The sequence below is a fragment of the Bos indicus x Bos taurus genome, chromosome 13 (assembly GCF_003369695.1).
Source record: "Bos indicus x Bos taurus breed Angus x Brahman F1 hybrid chromosome 13, Bos_hybrid_MaternalHap_v2.0, whole genome shotgun sequence".
In the NCBI taxonomy this organism is placed as follows: Eukaryota; Metazoa; Chordata; class Mammalia; order Artiodactyla; family Bovidae; genus Bos; species Bos indicus x Bos taurus.
In genome coordinates, this window is record NC_040088.1 from 19,995,878 (window position 1) to 20,016,212 (window position 20,335).

General features: G+C 48.6%; 1 protein-coding gene across 5 annotated transcripts in view; it reads right to left on the minus strand.

Moving 5' to 3' along the window:
* Nucleotides 1-5,391: 5,391 nt before the first annotated feature.
* The window catches only part of RALY (RALY heterogeneous nuclear ribonucleoprotein), a 90,423-nt gene continuing 75,479 nt past the window's right edge, over nt 5,392-20,335 (minus strand). For 3 of the 5 annotated variants that reach the window (XM_027558771.1, XM_027558769.1, XM_027558770.1), the window contains 8 exons: nt 13,173-13,437; nt 11,766-11,838; nt 11,531-11,578; nt 9,390-9,556; nt 8,631-8,744; nt 8,229-8,425; nt 6,967-7,015; nt 5,392-5,755 (listed from right to left, as the gene is read on the minus strand). In XM_027558771.1, the coding sequence (XP_027414572.1) occupies nt 6,971-7,015; nt 8,229-8,425; nt 8,631-8,744; nt 9,390-9,556; nt 11,531-11,578; nt 11,766-11,838; nt 13,173-13,428 (900 nt within the window). In that variant the 5' untranslated portion in view covers nt 13,429-13,437 and the 3' untranslated portion in view covers nt 5,392-5,755; nt 6,967-6,970. The remainder of the gene's footprint in view (nt 5,756-6,966; nt 7,016-8,228; nt 8,426-8,630; nt 8,745-9,389; nt 9,557-11,530; nt 11,579-11,765; nt 11,839-13,172; nt 13,438-20,335) is intronic. The other 2 variants (XM_027558773.1, XM_027558772.1) reach the window with 1 other exon arrangement.

The following is a 20,335-nucleotide window of genomic DNA, read 5'->3' on the forward strand; positions in this document are numbered from 1 at the left end:
TACAGAAAAGTTTAAACTTTCCCTAAGATCTCCTGGCTCTTCACAGGTCCCTGCCCACTTCATGTAAACAACTGTTTTACCCTCAGGTCACCATAAGTGCTGAGAGCAGAGTTTACATGTTCCTTGATATATTCCCATACCTAGAGGAAGCAGGACTTAGCTTGTGGGTAGTAAGTCAGGTTTCTTTCCCTCCCTTCCCCCCAAACATGTTGTAGACTAAGTGTTTAGAAAAAAATGCTGGGCTGGGCAGCCTGGAAGTATGAGGCCCCAGTTCTGACCTGGTCTCCGAAGTGCATATTTGAACAGAACATCAGACTTCACAGTGTGTTTTTAGATGTCAGTCTTTATAGCATGTGGTAGTGTTTATCTAAGATGAATTTATAATTTCAGAGTTTTAATTCCCATAATCCTATCACCATAGAATCTTTTCATATCAAGAACATTTTCCAAGTTAGTACAGTATTTTTAAAAACTGCATTAAGAATCTATTCATGGTATGCCATAGTTTATTTTTAATACCCTAAATGGTAGGTTTTTATAATGCTGAGTACAGGCCTTGAACAGTCTGGACTGGCAGCCTTCTATCATTCATTATATCCTGTATTATCATCTAGAAAATGAGAAAATGCCTACCTCAGAGATGATGAAATATTATATTTAAAGTGCTTAACCCAGGCCTGCCTGCCTTGCACTGTGCACGATCTTCCTTCTGTACTCCCCTCAGGCTGAATTACCCTGGTCAGAGGGGAGGAGGCTCAATGGCTGATAGTACTTGTGAGCGTATCCCCTTTCCTGAAGAGAGATGCTCTGCCTTTGCCCTGCCAAGTGTGCAAATCCTGAGGACTATAGGTATTACTTACCTATTTTTATGGTGACAGTTGCCTTTGACCTTGTGAAAAACTGCTCTGCTTTGAGACAGGGTAGCTACCTGTCTCCAGGAGCATCACACTCTCCCAAAGGTTTGCAACAACAGAGGCATAGTCCTTCAAGCTTTGTCCCATTAATGGTGGTGCTCTCCAGAGAAGAAAGGACCAAACACTTGCTGGGTCTCCTGTGATTGCTGTGGGTCCTATCCCTGCAAACCTTCCCTGGTAACAGATACTTAAGAACCTTCTAATTACTGCCCCTTGCTTTAAGTGTGGCTTCTGTTTTAAACAGTATTTGAAACCACTGGAGAACCAGCTGTTACAAAGGATAAGTATTAATGGACATTCTTATTGAATGTCACCATTTTAATGGGCACTTTTAAAAATTATATTCATTGTACAGATTTTCATGAACTTTAAAGTGAGCCAGGAACCAAATTAAAGCCAAAATATTACATGAGATATTAGCCGAACCTAATATGCTGGGAAACAACTTCACTAACTGTTTTGGCCTCAAGAGTTACGACTGCTTCACTTTTCAGTCCCAGCTCATTATGACAGATGTCTCAGATCTGGGCTTTTTTTTTCTTCTTCTGCACTATACAGCTTGTGGAATTAGTTTCCCGACCAGAGACTAAACCTAGGTTTTAGCAGTGAAAGTGCCAAGTCCTAACCACTGGATTGCCAGGGAATTCCCTTTGTGTTCTTCCTAAATAATCATTTATGTAATACATAGATAGTACTGCCTAAGTACTATCCCTAATTTGTGTGAGGTCCTGTTCTAGGAACTTCTGAACTGTAGTGTTGAAGACTCGAGAGTCCCTTGGACTGCAAGGAGATCCAATCAGTCCATCCTAAAGGAGAACAGTCCTGGGTGTTTATTGGAAGGATTGATGTTGATGCTGAAGCTCCAATACTTTAGCCACCTTATGTGAAGAACTGACTTACTGGAAAAGACCCTGATGCTGGGAAAGATTGAAGGCAGGAGGAGAAGGGGGCGACAGAGGATGAGATGGTTGGATGGCATCACTGAAACAACGGACATGAATTTAAGCAAACTCAGGAGATAGTGAAGGGTAGGGAAGCCTGGCATGCTGCAGTCCATGGGGTCATAAAAAGTCAGACATGACTGAGTGACTGGACTGAACTGAAAGAGCAGACTGATGGAAAGTGAAAGACTAGTTAGGTTATTGTAAAAGTCTTTAAGAGATAAAAGGGGCTTTAACCTACTAAGGGAGTGGGACAAAAAACAAGTTAGAGCTAAGGCATACCTTGGAAAAAAATAACATGATGCTGACATGAGCAATAGGGTAAACACACACCATTCTCCAAGATGCAGGATTCATGAAAATAAAAGACGCCGTGTGTGTGTCTCAGTCATGTCCAAGTTTGCAACCCCATGGACTATAATAGCCCGCCAGGCTCCTCTGTCCATCGAATTTTCCAAGCAATGATACTGGAGTGGGTTGGTTGCCATTCTCCTACTCCAGGGATCTTCCCAACCCAAGAATGGAAACCTGAGTCTCTTGTGTCTCCTGCATTGGCAGGTGGGTTCTTTACCACTGCACCACCTGGGAAGCCCAAGATGGGGAGGGCAGGGCTCAGCTGAGGTCCTCGTGGACATCCAAGTGCAGCCATCAGCTGGGTCTCTGTATGTCCCCTGGCACTCCTGGGGAAGACTGAGTTAAGAGGTAGAGATGGTGGAGGCATGAATGTAAAGTCTGAAGCCATGGGTTTGGTGAGCCAGGAACTCATACAGAAAAATGATGAACATGCCAACATAAGAGGAAGAGTCAATAAAGGAAATTTGAGTATGTAGAGGAGGAGAGCTGGAAGAGGCTTGTCACATGAATGGGGAGAGGAATTTCAAAGTTCACACTACATCCACCTAAAAAGTGGCTGTGGCGGTTAACTAAGGGTAAAATGTGCCTTTTAGATTAATAACAGACCCTCAGAGTGGTTTACTGTTATATAATAATTATTTATGAAGACTATGGCTACAGGTAGAGAGATTTTGATTTACCCAAAGCCAATCAATGGTCCAAATGGGATTCAAATTCAGAACAGCTGGCTCAGAATCTTTTGCTGTTCTATTTGTATTTTTGTGGTTTCATCAGATGGCCCACTGCATATACAGTGTCCTTATGGGGCTTCCCTGGTAGCTCAGACAGTAAAGAATCTGCCTGCAATGTGGAAGACCTGGGTTGGGAGGATCCCCTGGAAGAGGGCATGGCAACCCACTTTTCTTGCCCGGAGATCCCCACGGACAGAGGAGCCTGGGGGGCTACAGCCTGTGGGGTCGCAAAGAGTCGGACACAGCGACCAGGCACAGCACACGGGACAAGATATGACCTGGCCTGGGTGAGCTAACACCTGACACTCACAGACCCATGTTTCAATTCCTTGCCCATAAAAAACATGACCAAATTATCATATTACTACTTCCTAATAGTCTTTAAAAACTGCTCCAAATCCTCATAAAGCACTCTAGCAGCTGCTACTGAATGTTTTGAATTGACAAGTGAAATGAAGCCTGAGGTAGGTTAAAAACAAATTATGGTCATAAAGAGGAATTTGGGTTTAGCCATACAATCTGTGTTAGCCAATAGAATGTTACAAGCATAACACAAGCCAAGAGCTTGATGAGCACCTACATATCAGTGCTTACCCGTCTTGCTGGCTAGATACTAGGAGTATGTGGCCCCCACTGTGCAACCACTTGACAAGTGTGTGGTTATCTGGGACCAATCAGTTTCCAGTAATCTGCCAGCTCACTTCAGCTACATGAGAGCCCAGATGAGATAGGCAGAACAATCACCCAGCTGGTTCACAGCCCAAATTGCCAAGCTACAGAATCAAACACAAATTAATGTTCACTAATCACCAACTCGATGGATATGAGTTTGAGTAAACTTCTGGAGTTGGTGATGGACAGGGAGGCCTGGCCTTCTGCGATTCATGGGGTCGCAGAGAGTCAGACACAACTGAGTAACTTGAACTGAACTGAACTGAAAGGTGCTAAATTTCAGAGTGGTTTATTACACAAATGAAATAAGGCCCACTTACTGTCTAGGCTAACCCCTCACACAGATGAACAAACGGAGACCCGGCAAAGAAAAAGAAATGCTAGGGTCACAAATCTTACTGGCAGCAGTACAGTGGGTAGAGTCTTAGTTCCCAATCCAGGAAACCCACTAGCAGTAGGAATCTACTAGGATCACAACTGATACTTTAAGATCTTGAAAATATCTAGAGAATGTCAGTCCTTTGGGCAGAATCAGGTATCACGTTTCTTCATGATCTTTTGTTTTTCAAAGGTTGGAAAGAAAAATGAAACCTACGGAGCTCTCCTGGTCCCAGACAGGGAAGGACAGGCCTGTGTGCGCAGGGTTTTGTGGATGCGAACCTCCAGACTCCAGGGCCCGAGTCTGGGCGTTCTTAGTTGCTGAAGTAGTTCTGGGGCTTGTCTGGGCTGCCAGGTTAGGGAATCCCATTCCTACTCATGTCCAGGGTATTTCCTGGTCCCAGGGTGATTAAACAGGGCCTCTGGGTAGGGCAGATGCTTCCAACCCTGGCAAGGGTTTTCTCTGCTTTTCTGGTGGCCTCTACACCTGGCATATTAAGCAAGCATGTGGCCCCTGCTGTTCTACCTGTCCCCCCAGCTCTGAAAAGTGAGTGCCTCAGTCTAGCATACTGAGTAGGCCTGTGCAATCTAGAAGTGTTATATACAGTACAATGGACACACGGCACTAAGCTTTGGGGACACAGGAACATGGAGTCAGTCTTCGTGTCATGTTCACCAGGCACCAAAACCCCTTTAGACTCTGCCCAAGTCCCAGTCCAGGGCAGCACTTCCCTGCCTTGAACAGAGGGAGATGTGCAGCGGGCTCAGCAAGAGCTGGGCTTGACCTTCTGGGTGCAAGGACACACTGCAGGTTCAGGGACCGGAGTACTCTGCTACACCAAGGGCCCTTCAAGGGTAGAGGCGCTCCCTGCGACCCTTTCCTCTGGACACCCTCTTCATCTCTCCAGACTGATCAGTTCCTCAGGGTTACTTCTCAGCCCAGGTCTGGATCTCTGACTCACAGCCTCAGCTACTAGCCTCTCTCCTCCTGCTGCCCAAGATCCCTGTGAAAAAACAAGTGTCCTAAACCAGGACACAGAAGAGGAGAAAGTGGTGAACTGTAGAACCATTTTAGAGCTGGGAAAGACCAGACTTACTGAGACTGAGGCCTGAACCTACCACTGCCTGACCAAGAGGATCAAAAATCGTTTGGTACTTCAACCATGAAGGTGCTCTTGTGGGCACTGACACATTTGACCCTCTCCAACAACACTACTGGTCATTTTAATCCCTATTTTAGCCAGGGACACTACCACCCAGGAAGATCAGTATTTGGCACCCTGGACAACGCTCTCTGGCAGGGAGAAGTGAAGGGGAGAACAGAAGGGCACGCAGCAGACCTGATTTCTGGTTGGACAGGAGGCCCAGGGTTCCTTCACAAAAAAACACAACCATCCCATCTCAGAGCAAGTTGGGATCCAATCTCTTTATTGTCAAGGTCCCCTCCCTGTGGGCCCCACCCCCCTCCAAACCTATAGAAAAACCCCAAGCCTGGGAATGTCCTGGGGAGGGGAGGCAGACTGTAGGGAGACTGTGCTCTGCCCTCTGGCCTGGGCAGTACCAACAGGGAGGGTACGTGAGGAAGGGATGCTGATAACTCCACCTGCAGAGAATGCGCCACTGGCTGATACACGTGAGGGAGATGGTGCCTGCTGCCAGCTCTCCTCTGGGACCCGCTGGGGGTGCTATCCAGGGGTGGGTGCCCAGCTTGAGGCCTGGTACAGTGTACGCCTTTCTCCTGCTGGTGGCCATCGCTCCTGTCAGACTGAGAGAGACAAGAGAGAACGAAGGCTGAGAGGAAGAGCCCCTTTGTGCTTTAGATAACAAGGTCTGGGAACACGAGAGTGCAATGGCACTTGCTGTTTGCAGACACAGGTATGCCTGTGCCCTCGCTCTGGCTTCCTAACCTTCTGGCCATGAAACCTTGGATGACTCTCCTCCTTCTCTAGGCCTCCATGTCCTCACATGAGTCCCCAGCACCTCTCCTTCAAACTGGTTGAACAAGGTACAACTTAGCCTCCCAGGTAAAACAAACCACAAAGACTGCCTAAACTTCAAGGTGTGGTGGAGCACATACGGACTCACAGCGTGAGTGTGTCCTGCATAAGGATACCTCTGTTTTTTGAGACCTTCCTCCACCCAAGTCTGTCATACCCTGGAAAGGGTCCCCAAAGGAATGGGGCAGAGCTGGTGTGGCCTGGCTTCCCTCTAGCATGGAGCAAAGCAGGGTGGTAAATACCAACCAGAGAGTGAGCTCTGAGGCCACACAGCAATAGGTTAGAATCTAGGCTCCACCAGTGATCACCTTGGGATCTGGTGGGCTATGTGCTATATCTCCCTGCCCTCTTCAGTGTGTCAGCTTCTACCTCTATTACACTGGCACAGTCACAACCCTGTGGGGCTGGGACACACAGGACATTTCCTCCCGACAGGATCCAACCCCAGCCTCTAAGTCCGGCATAATCATCACCCTCTGAGGACGAGCAGCTCCCTGTCCCTAATGGGCGAAGTTGGGACTGCAGCTGCAGGAGACTGGCCCATTTCCCACACACCAAGCATGGCAGGCTTTCTGCCTCTGCTGAAGGTGCTCCCTTAGATGCTTTGCCCTCAGTCCTCAACAGGCTCGGCTACACATCACCTCTTCCACTGCACCCCTCTTTCACCCCCTGCCTCTCTAGTCTCTGTCATTCTGCTCACACTGGGTGGTAACGGTCTGTTTACCTCCACTAGACTCAGAGCTCCTTACAAGTGGGGACAGGCAATGCGGCTGGGCATGTGCTGAGGGAACTCCTGTTGGGCAGACCTGGCTAGCCCAACCACGATTCCTGCTCCACAACCCACCAAGCCCCACCACAAATGGGCATGGCGGGATGGCGGGAGACCAGAGAGCCTTCACTGATGGACACAGTACTACCCTGCCAGGTCTACTTCATGGCAGGCCCTCTACTTCACCCTTCCCCACCAGGACCCCCATACCTGCTTACTGCAAGGCCCCATCCTCCACGTCTGTGTCCTGGCTGTGCTCCTGAAAGGAGGAGACAACAAGGACCACACATCACTCACGGCAAGTCTGTCCTGCCCTGGGGCCCAGAGCATATGTGGAGGCCACATTCGGAAAGGGGGAGGGGCAGTCAAAGGGAATAACTAGGGGACCAGTTTGAATAAATAAGGCTGCCTTGGGATTCCAACAGGACAGTCTGAAGGCCCCTTAGGAGAGAAAGGACCAGTCAAGGAAGTTCTAGGTGTGGCAGGGGACACATTCTCCATAGAAAGATCTTCTCAGACTGGAGCAGACTGAAAGCCTAGTAGACTGCTGAGCTCCCCATCTTAGGAACATCGAAGCCTTCATTAGGAGCTTTATGGAGACTATGCTTCAAAAGAGTAAAATGGGATCTCTGGCTAGGTTCAAATAAGAAGAGACAGGCTGGGCACGAAGACCTTTCTCTCCACTGTTATGGCCACAAACCCATCTATCCTCATACCAGGACCCAGCCACATGAAGACCCACTGATGTCCAGGCTCCAATCTTGGCTCCACCCTCATTATCCACAAAGCCCTGGGACAAGCTACTTGTCAGCTTCTTCATGGGGTAAATGTAACAAGAGTAATACTTTGAACAGTTCAGGGCTACTGTTAAGGTCAAATGGAGTTAAAAACTGTGAGCTACAGGGCCTGGTGCTCACTGAGTATGAGGTAGATGAGTAGCAGGCACACCTTGCCTTCAGAATCTGGTCGACCTTTCCACTTAAGATGAGCTCCTTGCCTCAATCTGAAGAATTCCAATACCAAACAGGAAGCTTGCTCGCCCTGTCTTGAGACAGCCTGTGTCAAGCTCAGGCAACAATGGCTTTTAGAAAATCCTCAGGTGGAGCAGACCCCTGCACTGCTTGTGGCTTCCCCAGGCAATCCCCCTTCTCCTGTTCCCTGGAATTCTCCAGACCATGAGCCCTTGACTCTTCCCTTCTCCAACTCACGTGGAAGATGGAGTCTAGAATGGGCCTCGGGATAGAGAGAGGTCCGCCACAGTCCTCTGTGGGGTTTCTCACTGACAGCTGAAAGAGCTAAGTACTCTCTGTTCATTTCCCCCTCTTTCTCACAGGATTAGAACCCCTGGCAAGGAAGGAGGGAGCTCACAGGGCAGCCAAGCAGTCAAGAGATGCCCCCCCCACTCCCTGCAGCCCTCCTGCAACCAGAGGTACACAAACCAGCCCCAGCCGCCCCCCGAGGCAGGCCCTCACCAGCTCTTCCTCGCTGTGCGTTAGCAGCCCCTCCTCATCGCCATCGTCTCGAGCCTGTGCTTCTCCCTGGGGCGTGCCTGCCTCAGAAGCTGTGTCTTCCGGGGGGGCCGGCGGCCGGCTGCTGCCACCAGTACCACTGCTGCCACTGCCACCACCGCTGCCGCTGCCACTGCTACTCTCGCCCTTTTTTTTGCCATCTTCAGGGGAAGGGATGAGGAAGGGAGAATAAAACTCAACCGGGGACACCTGCCCAGGGTAGCACCTTGGTAGAACCAAGGCCTCAGCAAGGTGGGTCCAGGTGGGATCAGAGGCCACAGCCCCTTCTCTGCCCCGTGCACCATCCTCCCCATCCTGCCCTGTGCCCCTGCTCACTGATCTGGACAAGGACCCTTGGAGGCTGACCTGGATTGGCCTTTTGCTCCTCGGCAATCTGCTCCAAGCGCCCCAGCAGGGCATCAATGTTGGACTTGATCTGGGTCAGCTCTGTCTTGATGGTCTGCAGCTCACTGCTCTTTACTGAGAGTGGAGGGAAGTACAGGGATGTCAACTGAGGGCAGGGAGCTTGATGCTAACACTAGACCTTAGCCCCATTCTGTCAAGCAGGAAGATAGGCCAATGGCAGAAATGGTCCTAATCCATGGTCTTTTTCTGGCCAGGGAGAGGCCAGAGCTGCCTGTGGCACCCCCTGAGACTTTCTGAAGGCCATTCCTACAGTGACCGGCCTGGATTTCCTCCCCACCCCCATGAAAGGGACAGGGATGGATAAAATGGAGGTGTGTGGTGTGTACCTCTGTGTGCACCTGAGCAAGAGTGTTTCTCTGCTTATATTATAGGATGGTATCTGTCTTTCAAGGTGTATAAATGTGAGTGCTTTACAATCAGATTTCCTGAGTGCCTGACCACATGTGCACATGTCCTGACTAAAAGATGACACCATTTCCTCACTGAACTCCAAGTCACAGCACTGGACACAGCCCCACCTCCACAAATGTCAGTCTTTTCCTCTTAGAAATGCATGAAAATACTCACTTGGTTGTATTAGAGCAGCAGAACTGTGCGAGATTTGTTCCTTTATCTATTTTCCAATGTAAAAAAATGCGATTCTATTATTTTTCTAATGACAAAATGAAAATTATCTAGGAAGAAGATAGAGTCACTCACACTTGATCTTGGCCGTGCCGGTGGTGATGGCTGTGGAGCGGGCAAAGAGCTTGACAGGTATGGTGGTTTTGACACGTCGGACCAAGGGGACGGTGACCCGGGGTCGCTTCACAGGGACTGCTCTGGGCACCGGCACTGGTGACAGGCGGCCCCGATAGTCGAAGAGCCTGTGAGAGCAAATGGGCCAGAGGCTGCAGCATGGCCTGTGGCCAGCAGGGGGCACTGTGGCCTTAGACCAACACATGTAGGGCTGGTGAAGGGCTGGGCAGCCTGCACTGCATACCTTTGCCTGCTCCCAGTTAAGTCCTGAGGGTGAAGAGAAAGGCCTTTCTGGACCTCAACAGCTACTGGAATCCTTACGACATCCACCTTTCCTACCATCCAGGCTGAGTAAGGGTAGGGGAGGTGACAGGGGTTTACAGCCATTCAACAGAGGAACAAACTGAGAACTGCCCCCAGACAGACTTCCTAGATCACCCTAAGGCCTGCTCTACTACTTGACTTGCCTTCTGCCCAGTCAACTGCACCCTAAGCTCTGGTCACAGTTTGCAAATCTCCTAAAGCAGTACAAATGCCCAGCTGGACAGAGGTGTAGGAGTGGGAGTCAATTCCTCAGCCTGCCTGAGCCTCAGTTCTCCCACATGCCTAGTGAGGATGACCACCCCAAATTCTGTCCTCCCACATCCCCACAAGACTGCCGTGAGGATAGAACATGAGAGAACTTAGTTTAAAACACACATGTTAGAAAGTGTGATAGGTGAAAGACTATCGAGTTGACCCTCAACTTGATGGGTCTATGACCTCAGAGGCATGAGGCTGGACTCCAAGCCCCTTTCCTCATTCTGGGCTTCAAATCACCATATCCTTCTCACTCCACTTAGGAGATGGAGGGGCTGGAGGCCCAAGGAAGTATCAAGGTTGAGCAGCTCAGTCAGACCCTCTGTCCCAGACAGTATGCCGCCCCCCGACGCCATCACCCAGCCCTTTCCAGGAGGAGACCTTTCCAGCCTCAGAAGCTCCGTAGGCTGAGTAGGGGTTTGTCCCACCACTGCTGCTCCTACCACCTCCCTGCAGGATCACTGTCCTGATGACAGCCAGGAAACCTGCCGACAGGACGCAATGCAATGACCCATGCCTGGGTAACTCCTTTGTTTAGGGAGCTCCTGCCCTGGGGTGACGATGGCTGGAGATGGAGAGTCTCTGGGAATGGATCCAGTCCCGGACCCTGCATTTCTGCCCCTAAGGGGAGGGGGCGGCTCTGGCCTTGGTCAGAATCTCTGAACCACAGAATCCCAGAGCTGGAAGAGCCCTGAGGGATCACTTGATGCAAGCCCATTTCAGACTGGGAGGGGATGTGCCCAAAGTCATGTAATTCATTCAGTGGCAGAGCTGAGATTAGCACCCAGGTCTTCTGACTCCCAGGCAAGAGCACTTTCTACCACACTGCACTGTCTCCTGAATCCTCTCACAGGTGAGAAAACTGAGGATCAGAGAGGTTCTGTTCTTCCTGGACAGCCTGGGGAAGGCTGAGAGGGTGGGAGGGAGACAGAGAAGTGGAAGGAGAAGTTTGGGCCAGCCCCCACCATGATTTCCACAAGAATGTGGCTGGTGCCATGGAGGTTGGGGTCTGGGTGGGTTTGGGGGTAGGTCTAGCCTACCAGGCACTAATTCAGAATTCCCAAGGAGGGCTGGCCTCCTGGGTATAAATACAAGGCTAAGTGGCTCAGGCTGAGTTCTGAGGTACCTTCAGCTGGCTGGGCACTCAGGGAGTTAATAAGGAAACTGCACAGCAGTGTGAGGGCTCAAATTCCCTGCACCTGGTTCTGTACTCCCACTTGCTACATTTATATGTCCCTTGGCTGTCCAGTCCCATCAAGTCTCACCCCAGGATCAGGAGGAGGAGGGGCAGTCAGAGGGCTAGGAGACAGCATGGGCCGGGGAGAGCTCTGGCCTGGGCACCTACACAACTGGACCCTAGTCCCAGCTCTGCCACCAATTTGTGGAGCAGCCCTGCGAAGATGACTATCCACAACTCTGGGCCTCAGTTCCCACTTGGAGGACTGAGTGGGCTGCACCAGCAATCTCTCAGAACCCTTCCAGCTTGGCTGCTTCATGCCTGGGCACGCCCCTCCCCCGCTCACCTGTCGTAGAAGTCGTCCCGGTAGTAATCATAGTCAAAGCTGTAGCCACTGGGGAGACAAAGGGGAGAGGGCCGGGGCTTAGAGATGGCCACTCAGCCCACTCTCCACAGGCCCTCATCTCCAAACACCTCCCCAAATTCTAGGCTTGGCATCCCATTACCACCAAATCTCCCTCTGTGGAAAGAGGGACCATCCCACCTAGACAGAGACAGACAAACAAGACAGAGCGCCCCACCTGTATATGGCAGATGCTGCTCTCTTTAGCCCCTTGGGTCTGTTGGGCTTCGGTTCTCCAGCCATGTTGATGTCTGTATGGAGGGAAGAGGCAGAGTCAGATGCTGATATATTGTCAGTGCCCATACACCGATCACCCCCATGGACATGTACAGCAATGTAAGTGGTTTACACAAGATGCACATGGACTGTACTCCCTAACATGGACAACAGAGGTCTTCACAAATAGACTCATACATATGTTCATATGTATGAACTCATAACATGTTCATATACATTCAGACACATGCAGGCTTACAATCATACATGTACACACACAATGTACATCAAATTATATGCATTCCCAAGCTCTCTCACATAAGCACAGACATCAAACACACACCCTCACACATATGTTCACGTATCCAGGAAATAAGATCACACACTCAACTTCACTCACACTTGGCTCCAGCATCCCATATGTAACTGCCCATATGCAAATAAGCCGGTGCACATTCACACCAACCTTTCACTGAACATCTTTATGCCTAGAGTTCAACAAATCTCAGGAACTCAATAAACACTTGGTAAATGAATATATGTACATCTGAACCACACCAAAGAAGAACCACACCAAAGAGGTCACAGGGTAACTGCAAGTAATGTTTGCTCTAAAACAGTATCATATTATGTGCAGTCTGATCCAGACATGGACCATGGCTGTCTTTATTGGAATCAGCCATTTTTAAAAAGTGAGTTAAACCTCACTGAGCACTAAGGGTGGCATGCAATATTGAATCATTACAAGACTCCACACTGAAGTACATTCTGATACTTGAAAAAAGCTGGCTGGGCACTACATATATACCCAGAAAGTAAGGAGTGTGTCCACATATGTTCTCCACGTGACTAGTTGCATCCACATACCACATATTCAGCAATACACATATACATATCCCTTCTCAAACATACACAAATACACAGAAGTAAGTGAACATATACAAACGCTATACATGCTTCCAATGTGGCCACATCACACGCTTGTAACACCAAGACCAAGCTTCACCTTATGCTCCCCTCCTCCTGGCTCTCAGAACAGGTTCTAACCCAAGCCAAAAGCAGCCCAGTGTAAGAAGCTGTGCTAGTCCACTCTCCCCTTTCTCTGGGGAATCTGCATTTTTTAAGTGGAACCCTTTCACTGTGAAAACAGGGACAGAAGTGTTCGCCTGAAACTTCTCAAATTCTCCATACAGGCACTGCCATAACTTAAATATAATTAATTTATTAACTATTTAAGTTAAAACATCTCAGACAGGGGTAGTGGGTTATGGGGGACAAGAAAAAAAACGGGATAAGAGGGGAGCTAAAGAACGCGGGTCAGCACCTGCCCAGGAGAAATCCCGGGGCAGGGCCATGAAGAGATGCTTACCCAGGGTCTGGCCGGCCAGCACTCGCCCATTCTCTCCCACTACAGCTGCCCGGGCATGGCGCTCATTGGCATATTGGACAAAGGCATAGCCCTTGTGCACAGAACAGCCGGCCACACGGCCATACTTGGAGAAGATGGTCTCCACGTCTGACTTCTTCACCACAGCTGTGTTGAGGTTTCCAATGAAAACCCGAGAGTTGATGGATTTGGGGTCATTCTTATTGGTTACGTTGCTCGTCTGGATCTTCAAGGACATGTTGGCCACCTGAAGAAAGCAAGCCACTGTGAGTCTAGGATCTGAACTGGGTTCATGGGCTGCTCATGACCCACAACCTGGCTACAATGGATGACTTTGTTCCTTCCTACGCACATGCCCCATCACATCCAACCTCCCCATCTGTGCCTGTTTCACTGGCTGGTGACCTCATACAGGTGCTTTACCTATGTTCTATTATATGGTGCTGATGTGATGAGCAGAACCAGGACATTTTACATGGGAGGAAATGCAGTCAGAGGTCACAATGCCAGTGAATAACAGGACAGGAGTTTGAACCCTGACTGCTTGACTCAATTCTTCTTTTGAAATTAAGGTCACACACTGGTTTATAACATTACAAAAATGTCATATTGACTTCAATTCTTTCAAACCCACTCCTTCTTTAAGGCTAATTTTGAATGTTGCCCCTTGCAGGATCTAAATTTGAAGATCTCCCACAGTTTTTCTTCTGTTCCTTCAATGTAGAACCACACCAAAGAGGTCACAGGGTAATTGCAAGTAATGTTTGCTCTAAACAGTATCATATTATGTGCAGTCTGATCCAGACATGGACCATGGCTGTCTTTATTGGAATCAGCCATTTTTAAAAAGTGAGTTAAACCTTACTGAGCACTAAGGGTGGCATGCAATATTGAATAATTACAAGACTCCGTATGTGATATCATTATCATTCATATTTTACAAAAACAGACTCCAGCAAGTTCATTAACCTGCCACGAATAGGCATTCAAACCTAGGTCACTGGTCCATAAAGCCCATCTGTATCAAATTTATCACTCTCCTTCCCAGTGTTAAATCCAAGTTAAATACAGTTGAACCAATTATGGGTTTCAACTGAATGGGTCCATTTTTATGTAAATGTTTTTTAATAGTAAATATTACAGTACTGCCTATGGCCCATGGTTCCCGTGGTTGGTTGAATCCACAGGTGTGGAAGAACTGGATATGGAGGAGGCAGACTGTAAATTATACACAAATTAAACCCTGTACTGTTTAAGGGTTGACTGTACTACAGTAAGTCAGCACATTTATCTGAGAATTGTTTTTAACAAATTAATTTTTAGAGTTATCCATTTTACACTTACTACTCAGATTCTGTTCTCTTTGCTTACAGATGATACTTTCTCTGCCCTTTGCTCTCTACACTCAGGCAATGTTTTTTATCCCAAAGGGTTGTACAAATCTCTCCTACTCCCCTTTCTGGACAGGTTAGAATCTAGGCACAGGCTCCAAAGGGAAAAGGAGGTTCAGTTCCAGTAGGAAAGGCCTTGGCATTTATATTCCTGGCCCAGTGTTCTGCTCACTGGCATGGGTTGGTGCAACTCCCTTTTGGAACACTCCTATCTTGAATTTGACCCTAAAACTATTGGATAAAAGTGCTTAGCCCCAGTAGCTGTTACCCAAGCTGGTGGGGGTTCTTCTGTCCTTTCTCTTCTCTGTGCCAAGGATCAGACCAATGAAACTGTGAGCACTGGTCAGGTATTTAGCAAATTTTCCGGCGGGCTATGAAGGGGATTCCTTGGCACATTTTTCCCACTGCTTTTTCCTCCTGCCCTTCAGCTCTCTCCCGGGACTCAAGCCCAGCCAAAGCTAATGAAACTCAGGCTCTGGTGTCTCATTGCAAAAATTCATTGAGAGACAAAGCGCTAAGAGGTGGATTTGTTAGGATCCAGACAAAAGCCACTCTTCAGGGTGTGAACCATTGCCGAGGGCAAGGGCTGGGGCCATGGTATTAGGCCTGGCTAGCAATGGCAACCCACTTCAGTACTCTTGCCTGGAAAATCCCATGGACGGAGGAGCCTGGTAGGCTGCAGTCCATGGGGTCGCTAAGAGTCAGACACAACTGAGCGACTTCACTTTCACTTTTCACTTTCATGCATTGGAGAAGGAAATGGCAACCCACTCCAGTGTTCTTCCCTGGAGAATCCCAGGGACAGGCGAGCCTGGTGGGCTGCCGTCTCTGGGGTCGCACAGAGTCGGACACGACTGAAGTGACTTAGTAGCAGTAGCTAAAGAACCACCAACCAGTATGCATAAATCAGCTTAAACTAACCATAAACACCTGCCTATTTACTTAATATTTGGGGGGAAGAGGGAACTTCTTTTTAGTGAATTAGAGAGGAGCTGAGTATAAGCTGGGAGATCTGTATCTTTTGTCCCACTAGGGTAAAAAGGCCCTTTCTCCTCAATCCTCCCAGCTTAAAAGTTGGCACTTTCTGACCAGCAGATGGCACTGTTTGCAAGGAAACTGCAAGCTGGGCTTCAGAGATTCTGGAGAAGAACCTGCTCCTACAGTAGTTCTTAACAGTAGCAAGGATATGCTGGGATCAAGTGTGCATCATCACAGGGAAAGATGAGGGGCTGAGAGGGCACTGCTACTGATGAAGAGCCTGGTGCCAGCTTTGAAACTAGCCTGGAAGGACAGACTCTTTTGTTACTCAGTTTGCCTTTGCATCCAGTCATCAATATTTATCAACCTAACCAGTGAGGGACACATAAAGAGATTACCCACGAAAACACTTAACATACTGTTTGAATGAAGAAGGAAATGCTCAATGTATGTGGGTTCCACCTCACAGTTCTCTGACAATCCCTCTCCTACCTGGATGACAAGCCAGGTTCAAGGTTCAAAGGTTAACTCCTTGCGCATCCATGAGAATATAAGAAATTTGTGGGGCTCCTCCATGAGCATCAGGTAACTCTCCCCGTTGGTTCAGCTCAAAGTCATGAAGTTTTGGTCCAGGGAGATGCCACCTGCTTTTGGCTGGAGGGAGCCAACCAGGTCAGGTGTGTGAACCAAGATAGAAAGAAGAGAAGCGGGGATGACAGTTCAGAGGTTTACTGGTGACTGCTGCTGCTGCCAGTTACCTGGCAGTGACATGACCATCACTGGGTCCCCTCGGACTTCTCCCTGTTCAGCAGTGTTAATGACCTCTACCGCTACTGAACAGCAAACACTGTTGTGCACCTGTGCTTGGTGCTATAGCAGGATCAGCATTCATCCCTTGGCTGGTGAGCCAAGACCTCTGGGTTTGGCTCTACCCGGTCTTTGCTCTCATCACCTAGGGTTTGGGACAATGTATACAGAAGGACTTTACAAACTCTGAAGCTCTTCATATGAAAAATTTACTCTGACTAGTTGGAACATCTCTGTTCTACTAACACAGCCATTTGGGGGCCCATCCTAGATGAGAGTCAAGGTCAGACTGGAACACATTCTGTACAATGCCAAGGAGAAGAGGTCAGAAGCAGTATCAAATGGGGGTCAGTTTTCTGATCCACACAGAAGAGACTTAGGAAATGTACATATGTGGCTGCTCTGCAAAGTCAAGGAGAAATGTCTGCCTGAAGCACGTTCCAGGCTGTATTCCCAATCTGCTTTCAAGGTCTGCACACTCTTCAGAGGGCAGGCTGTGCTGCTGTTGTGCATAATCTCAAGAGGCAGGTACTTTTGGGGCTTCAGAGGAATGGAGCTGGGGGTGCAAAATGAAAAGGAAGTGTGCTGAGACTAGCTCTCCTGGAACTGCTAGGTTCAGGTACAAAATCCCAAATTCAGATATGGTCTTCCAGGGTGTTATGAACATAGCAATTTGTTAACCTCATTTATAAGTTATAACCTTTAAATGTTTAGACACATGGTAAGTGGATCTCCATCTGTACTCCTGTTCTACCTTTCAAATGAGAGAGGCAAGCCTGACAAAGTTGCACAGTAAATGCTCAATGAATGTTAGGAGGAAGCAGTGAGGATGATATCCCAGAAGGTGGTGAGAAGGGCTTGCAGTGGCCCTTAAACAGAGGCAAAGACGAGGGGGAGACTACATGAGGCTGAGGTTCTCAGGCACCTTTTTCTAGCCTAGGACACAAACACCCTGGTCCACACACCAATATCCCCAACTCAATCCTCTCCACACAATTCTATCTTGGCTCTTCCAGGCTTCCCACTAGGTTAAGAGTGGGAGCCCTAGAAAATACCGACATCCTATTCAGCAGAAGCTGCTTGACTTGATAAGCTATTTCACCCCCTGGGCCAAGCTCTGCTTCACAGATTAGCTGTGTAATTGAAAGCAAGGTGTCTGCAGCCCCAGAGGCTCCATGCTTAGCGATGAGCTAAGGAGAGGTGGGGAGAGGGATTGTTCTTGGAGGTGGGCGGGGGTGGGGGTGTCAGGTTGGCGGGGGTGGGGATGGATTCAAGAACCCACCTTGTTCCCAGAGACTTCTGCAATGTCAGATTAGCAGGGACTTTAGTGAGCATGGAGCATATGCCCTTATTCTGAGGAAGAGAGGGGAATGGACTTGACCAGGATGCCATAGCCAGTGAGCAGCAGGGCCAAGAACCCCATGGGTCCCTCTGACTCTAAGTCTTGGGTTCTCATATTTCATTGTTCCTTCTGGGCTGCTGAGAGACAAGCCCCCAGGATAGTGAGGAGCTTGGAAGAGACAATATAGAAATGCTATGTTTGAGAAAACTGCAGACTGGCTCCCAAATAAACACCTTCACCTTTACCTGCTGAAACAACTGCTGCATAAAAGCTGGGCCCTTAAGCTAATTAAAACCCACCAGGAACACAGGCTTTGAAATGCAATTTACAGCTCAAAGGGATGGGCTCACTCCTCTAGGCTAATAAGAACAGAGGAAATTTGGCAAAAAAATCGTTTTTCCCAGATGAAACATTTCAGATGGAAGCTGTATTGTGGAAGAGTCAAGCCTAAAGGTGGTAAAGTGCCAGAGCTTTCCAAAGGCAGAAAAGCCCTAAAAAGTACCTGCACCCCTGAACTCTGGATAACTGAGCCACCCAGAGGGGCATCACATTAAGAATAGCCTCTAATTACTGACTGCAAGCTGTCAAGAGACTTTACATATCTCACCTTACTTAACTCTTACAACAGCCCTATGAGAAGGTCATTTAGATAAGGAAAGGAAGCTCAGAGAGACAAAGTAACTGGTTAACAGAACAAAACCAGACCGGCACCCAGATCTGACTTCAAAAAACCTGTGCACAGAGATGTCTTGGGTACTGATTCCCATGGTGAGAATGTCACCCTGAGCCAGTCACACTCTCTCCTTGGTCCTTACCCCTTTCCCTTTTCTACTACAATGCCTCCCATCTGCATAGGATTTTAGTGAAGAAAGCTAGTTTCTATTCTTGGTCCTGACACTGTTAGTCCTACTTTATAGATGGAAAAGCTGAGGATCACCAAAGATACATGACTTACTTAAGGTCCCCCTGTTGGTGAAGGGAGTAGCTCCAGACTTGAATCCAGGCTTCCTGTGACACTCTACCTGCCACTGTCTCTACTGGCCTAAGCACTCTCTGGCTCTGCCTTATTGGGCCTCTCAATGCTGCCTATCAGGCCCTAGCCTTCAGCCAGACCTCTAAGGCACACAACCATAGGAACAGTCCCTTCCCCAACTCTATAAATCCTCCTCAGCACTGGATCTCCGCTGCTCGTGGTCCTTACCTCCGCCACCGCTCACCCCCCACCCCCACCCACCCAGTGCTACTTACAGCCTCTGTCTGGACCAGTTCTGCTGGACAGCTCCAGCCTTATTCCCAAGCCTGGAGATGAGTGGTCACACCAGCCTGTGGCCAAACCTCTGCCCTTAGAGAAACCTGGAGACATCTGGGTGACTCTGAAGGAAAGCAGCTATCAGTGATGGGGAGACTGTTTCTGGAGAAAGCCAAGCAATTGTACTGATCAGTACCCAGGACCTCCTTGGTCCAGTGCCTCCTTGGTTACCAGGCAGCTAGGGATGACAGAACATCTATTAATCTCATTAAACTCACCAGGCCTCAGCTCATTATCACTGCCCAAACGATCATTACTGGCCAGACAGGACTAATTTTCCAAGGAGTGCTCTTTAGTTCCTGACCATTCCCACTCCCACGAGAAACCCTAGCTCCCATCAAGCTGAACACTGAGGGCTCCTGGGATGGGAGGAGTGTAAGGGGTCTACAGGTTACATGTCCACGAGGCTTGGCTCTGCTGCTCAGTCATGTAACCTGCAACAAGTCATGAGATTTCTCGGAGCCTTGTCATCCTTATTCTAAAAACAGAAATAATCTTTTTCCTGATTACCTTTCAACTTCAATATGATGTGAAAGTTCTCTATTGCCTCTGTAACATACTGTAGACAAATAGAGGATTACACTTATTTCTATCATTACCAAACTCCTAACCCCTTCACTAGGTGCTGGGAAACAGTGCCCACGGGCCTTGTCCTCTACTTGCTTTTTAAGAAAACTTCTCTCTAGGTACCTGTTCCTTGACCATTTCCTAAAACAAAACACTGCACATGAAATAGTAGAAACAGCACAGGCTCTGCAATCAGAGAGGACTGAGTTCCAATTGTAGCCTTACCACTTACAAGATATAAACTTAGTGATGTCCTTTATCCTCCCTGGGCCTCAGATTCCTCAACTGCAAAATGGGAATTGTACCAATCTCCCAGGATTAGACCAATATGTGGCAAGTGCCCAGTATAACGGCTGTGACCAGGAGATATTTACATAAGAAATTCAAATGCCCAATGTCCTGTGCAGAGATGCATTAGCCTGGCAGTCTGGATCCTCCACATTCCAGCTCTAAAGCCTGATACCCACGTTGTCTCCCAATGCTCCAACTCTTAACATGCCCGAGAATAAGATAGTCAGAGGTAAAGGCCATGCTCGCTCCCCTGTCCTAGTATCTTGGACCAAATCTGAAACTTTGTAAGAGTGCCCCCTTCCCTATGACTGTATGGGCCTGGGAGAGGAAAGAACACTGGTGGAAGGAGTTCCAGGCCTTGCTGAACCAGTGACTCACCTCTGAGTCCCACCATGAGGTCTCTAGTCTTACACTCTGTATGAGCATCTCTTAGGCAGTGAAGGGAGACCCCAAAGCAGAA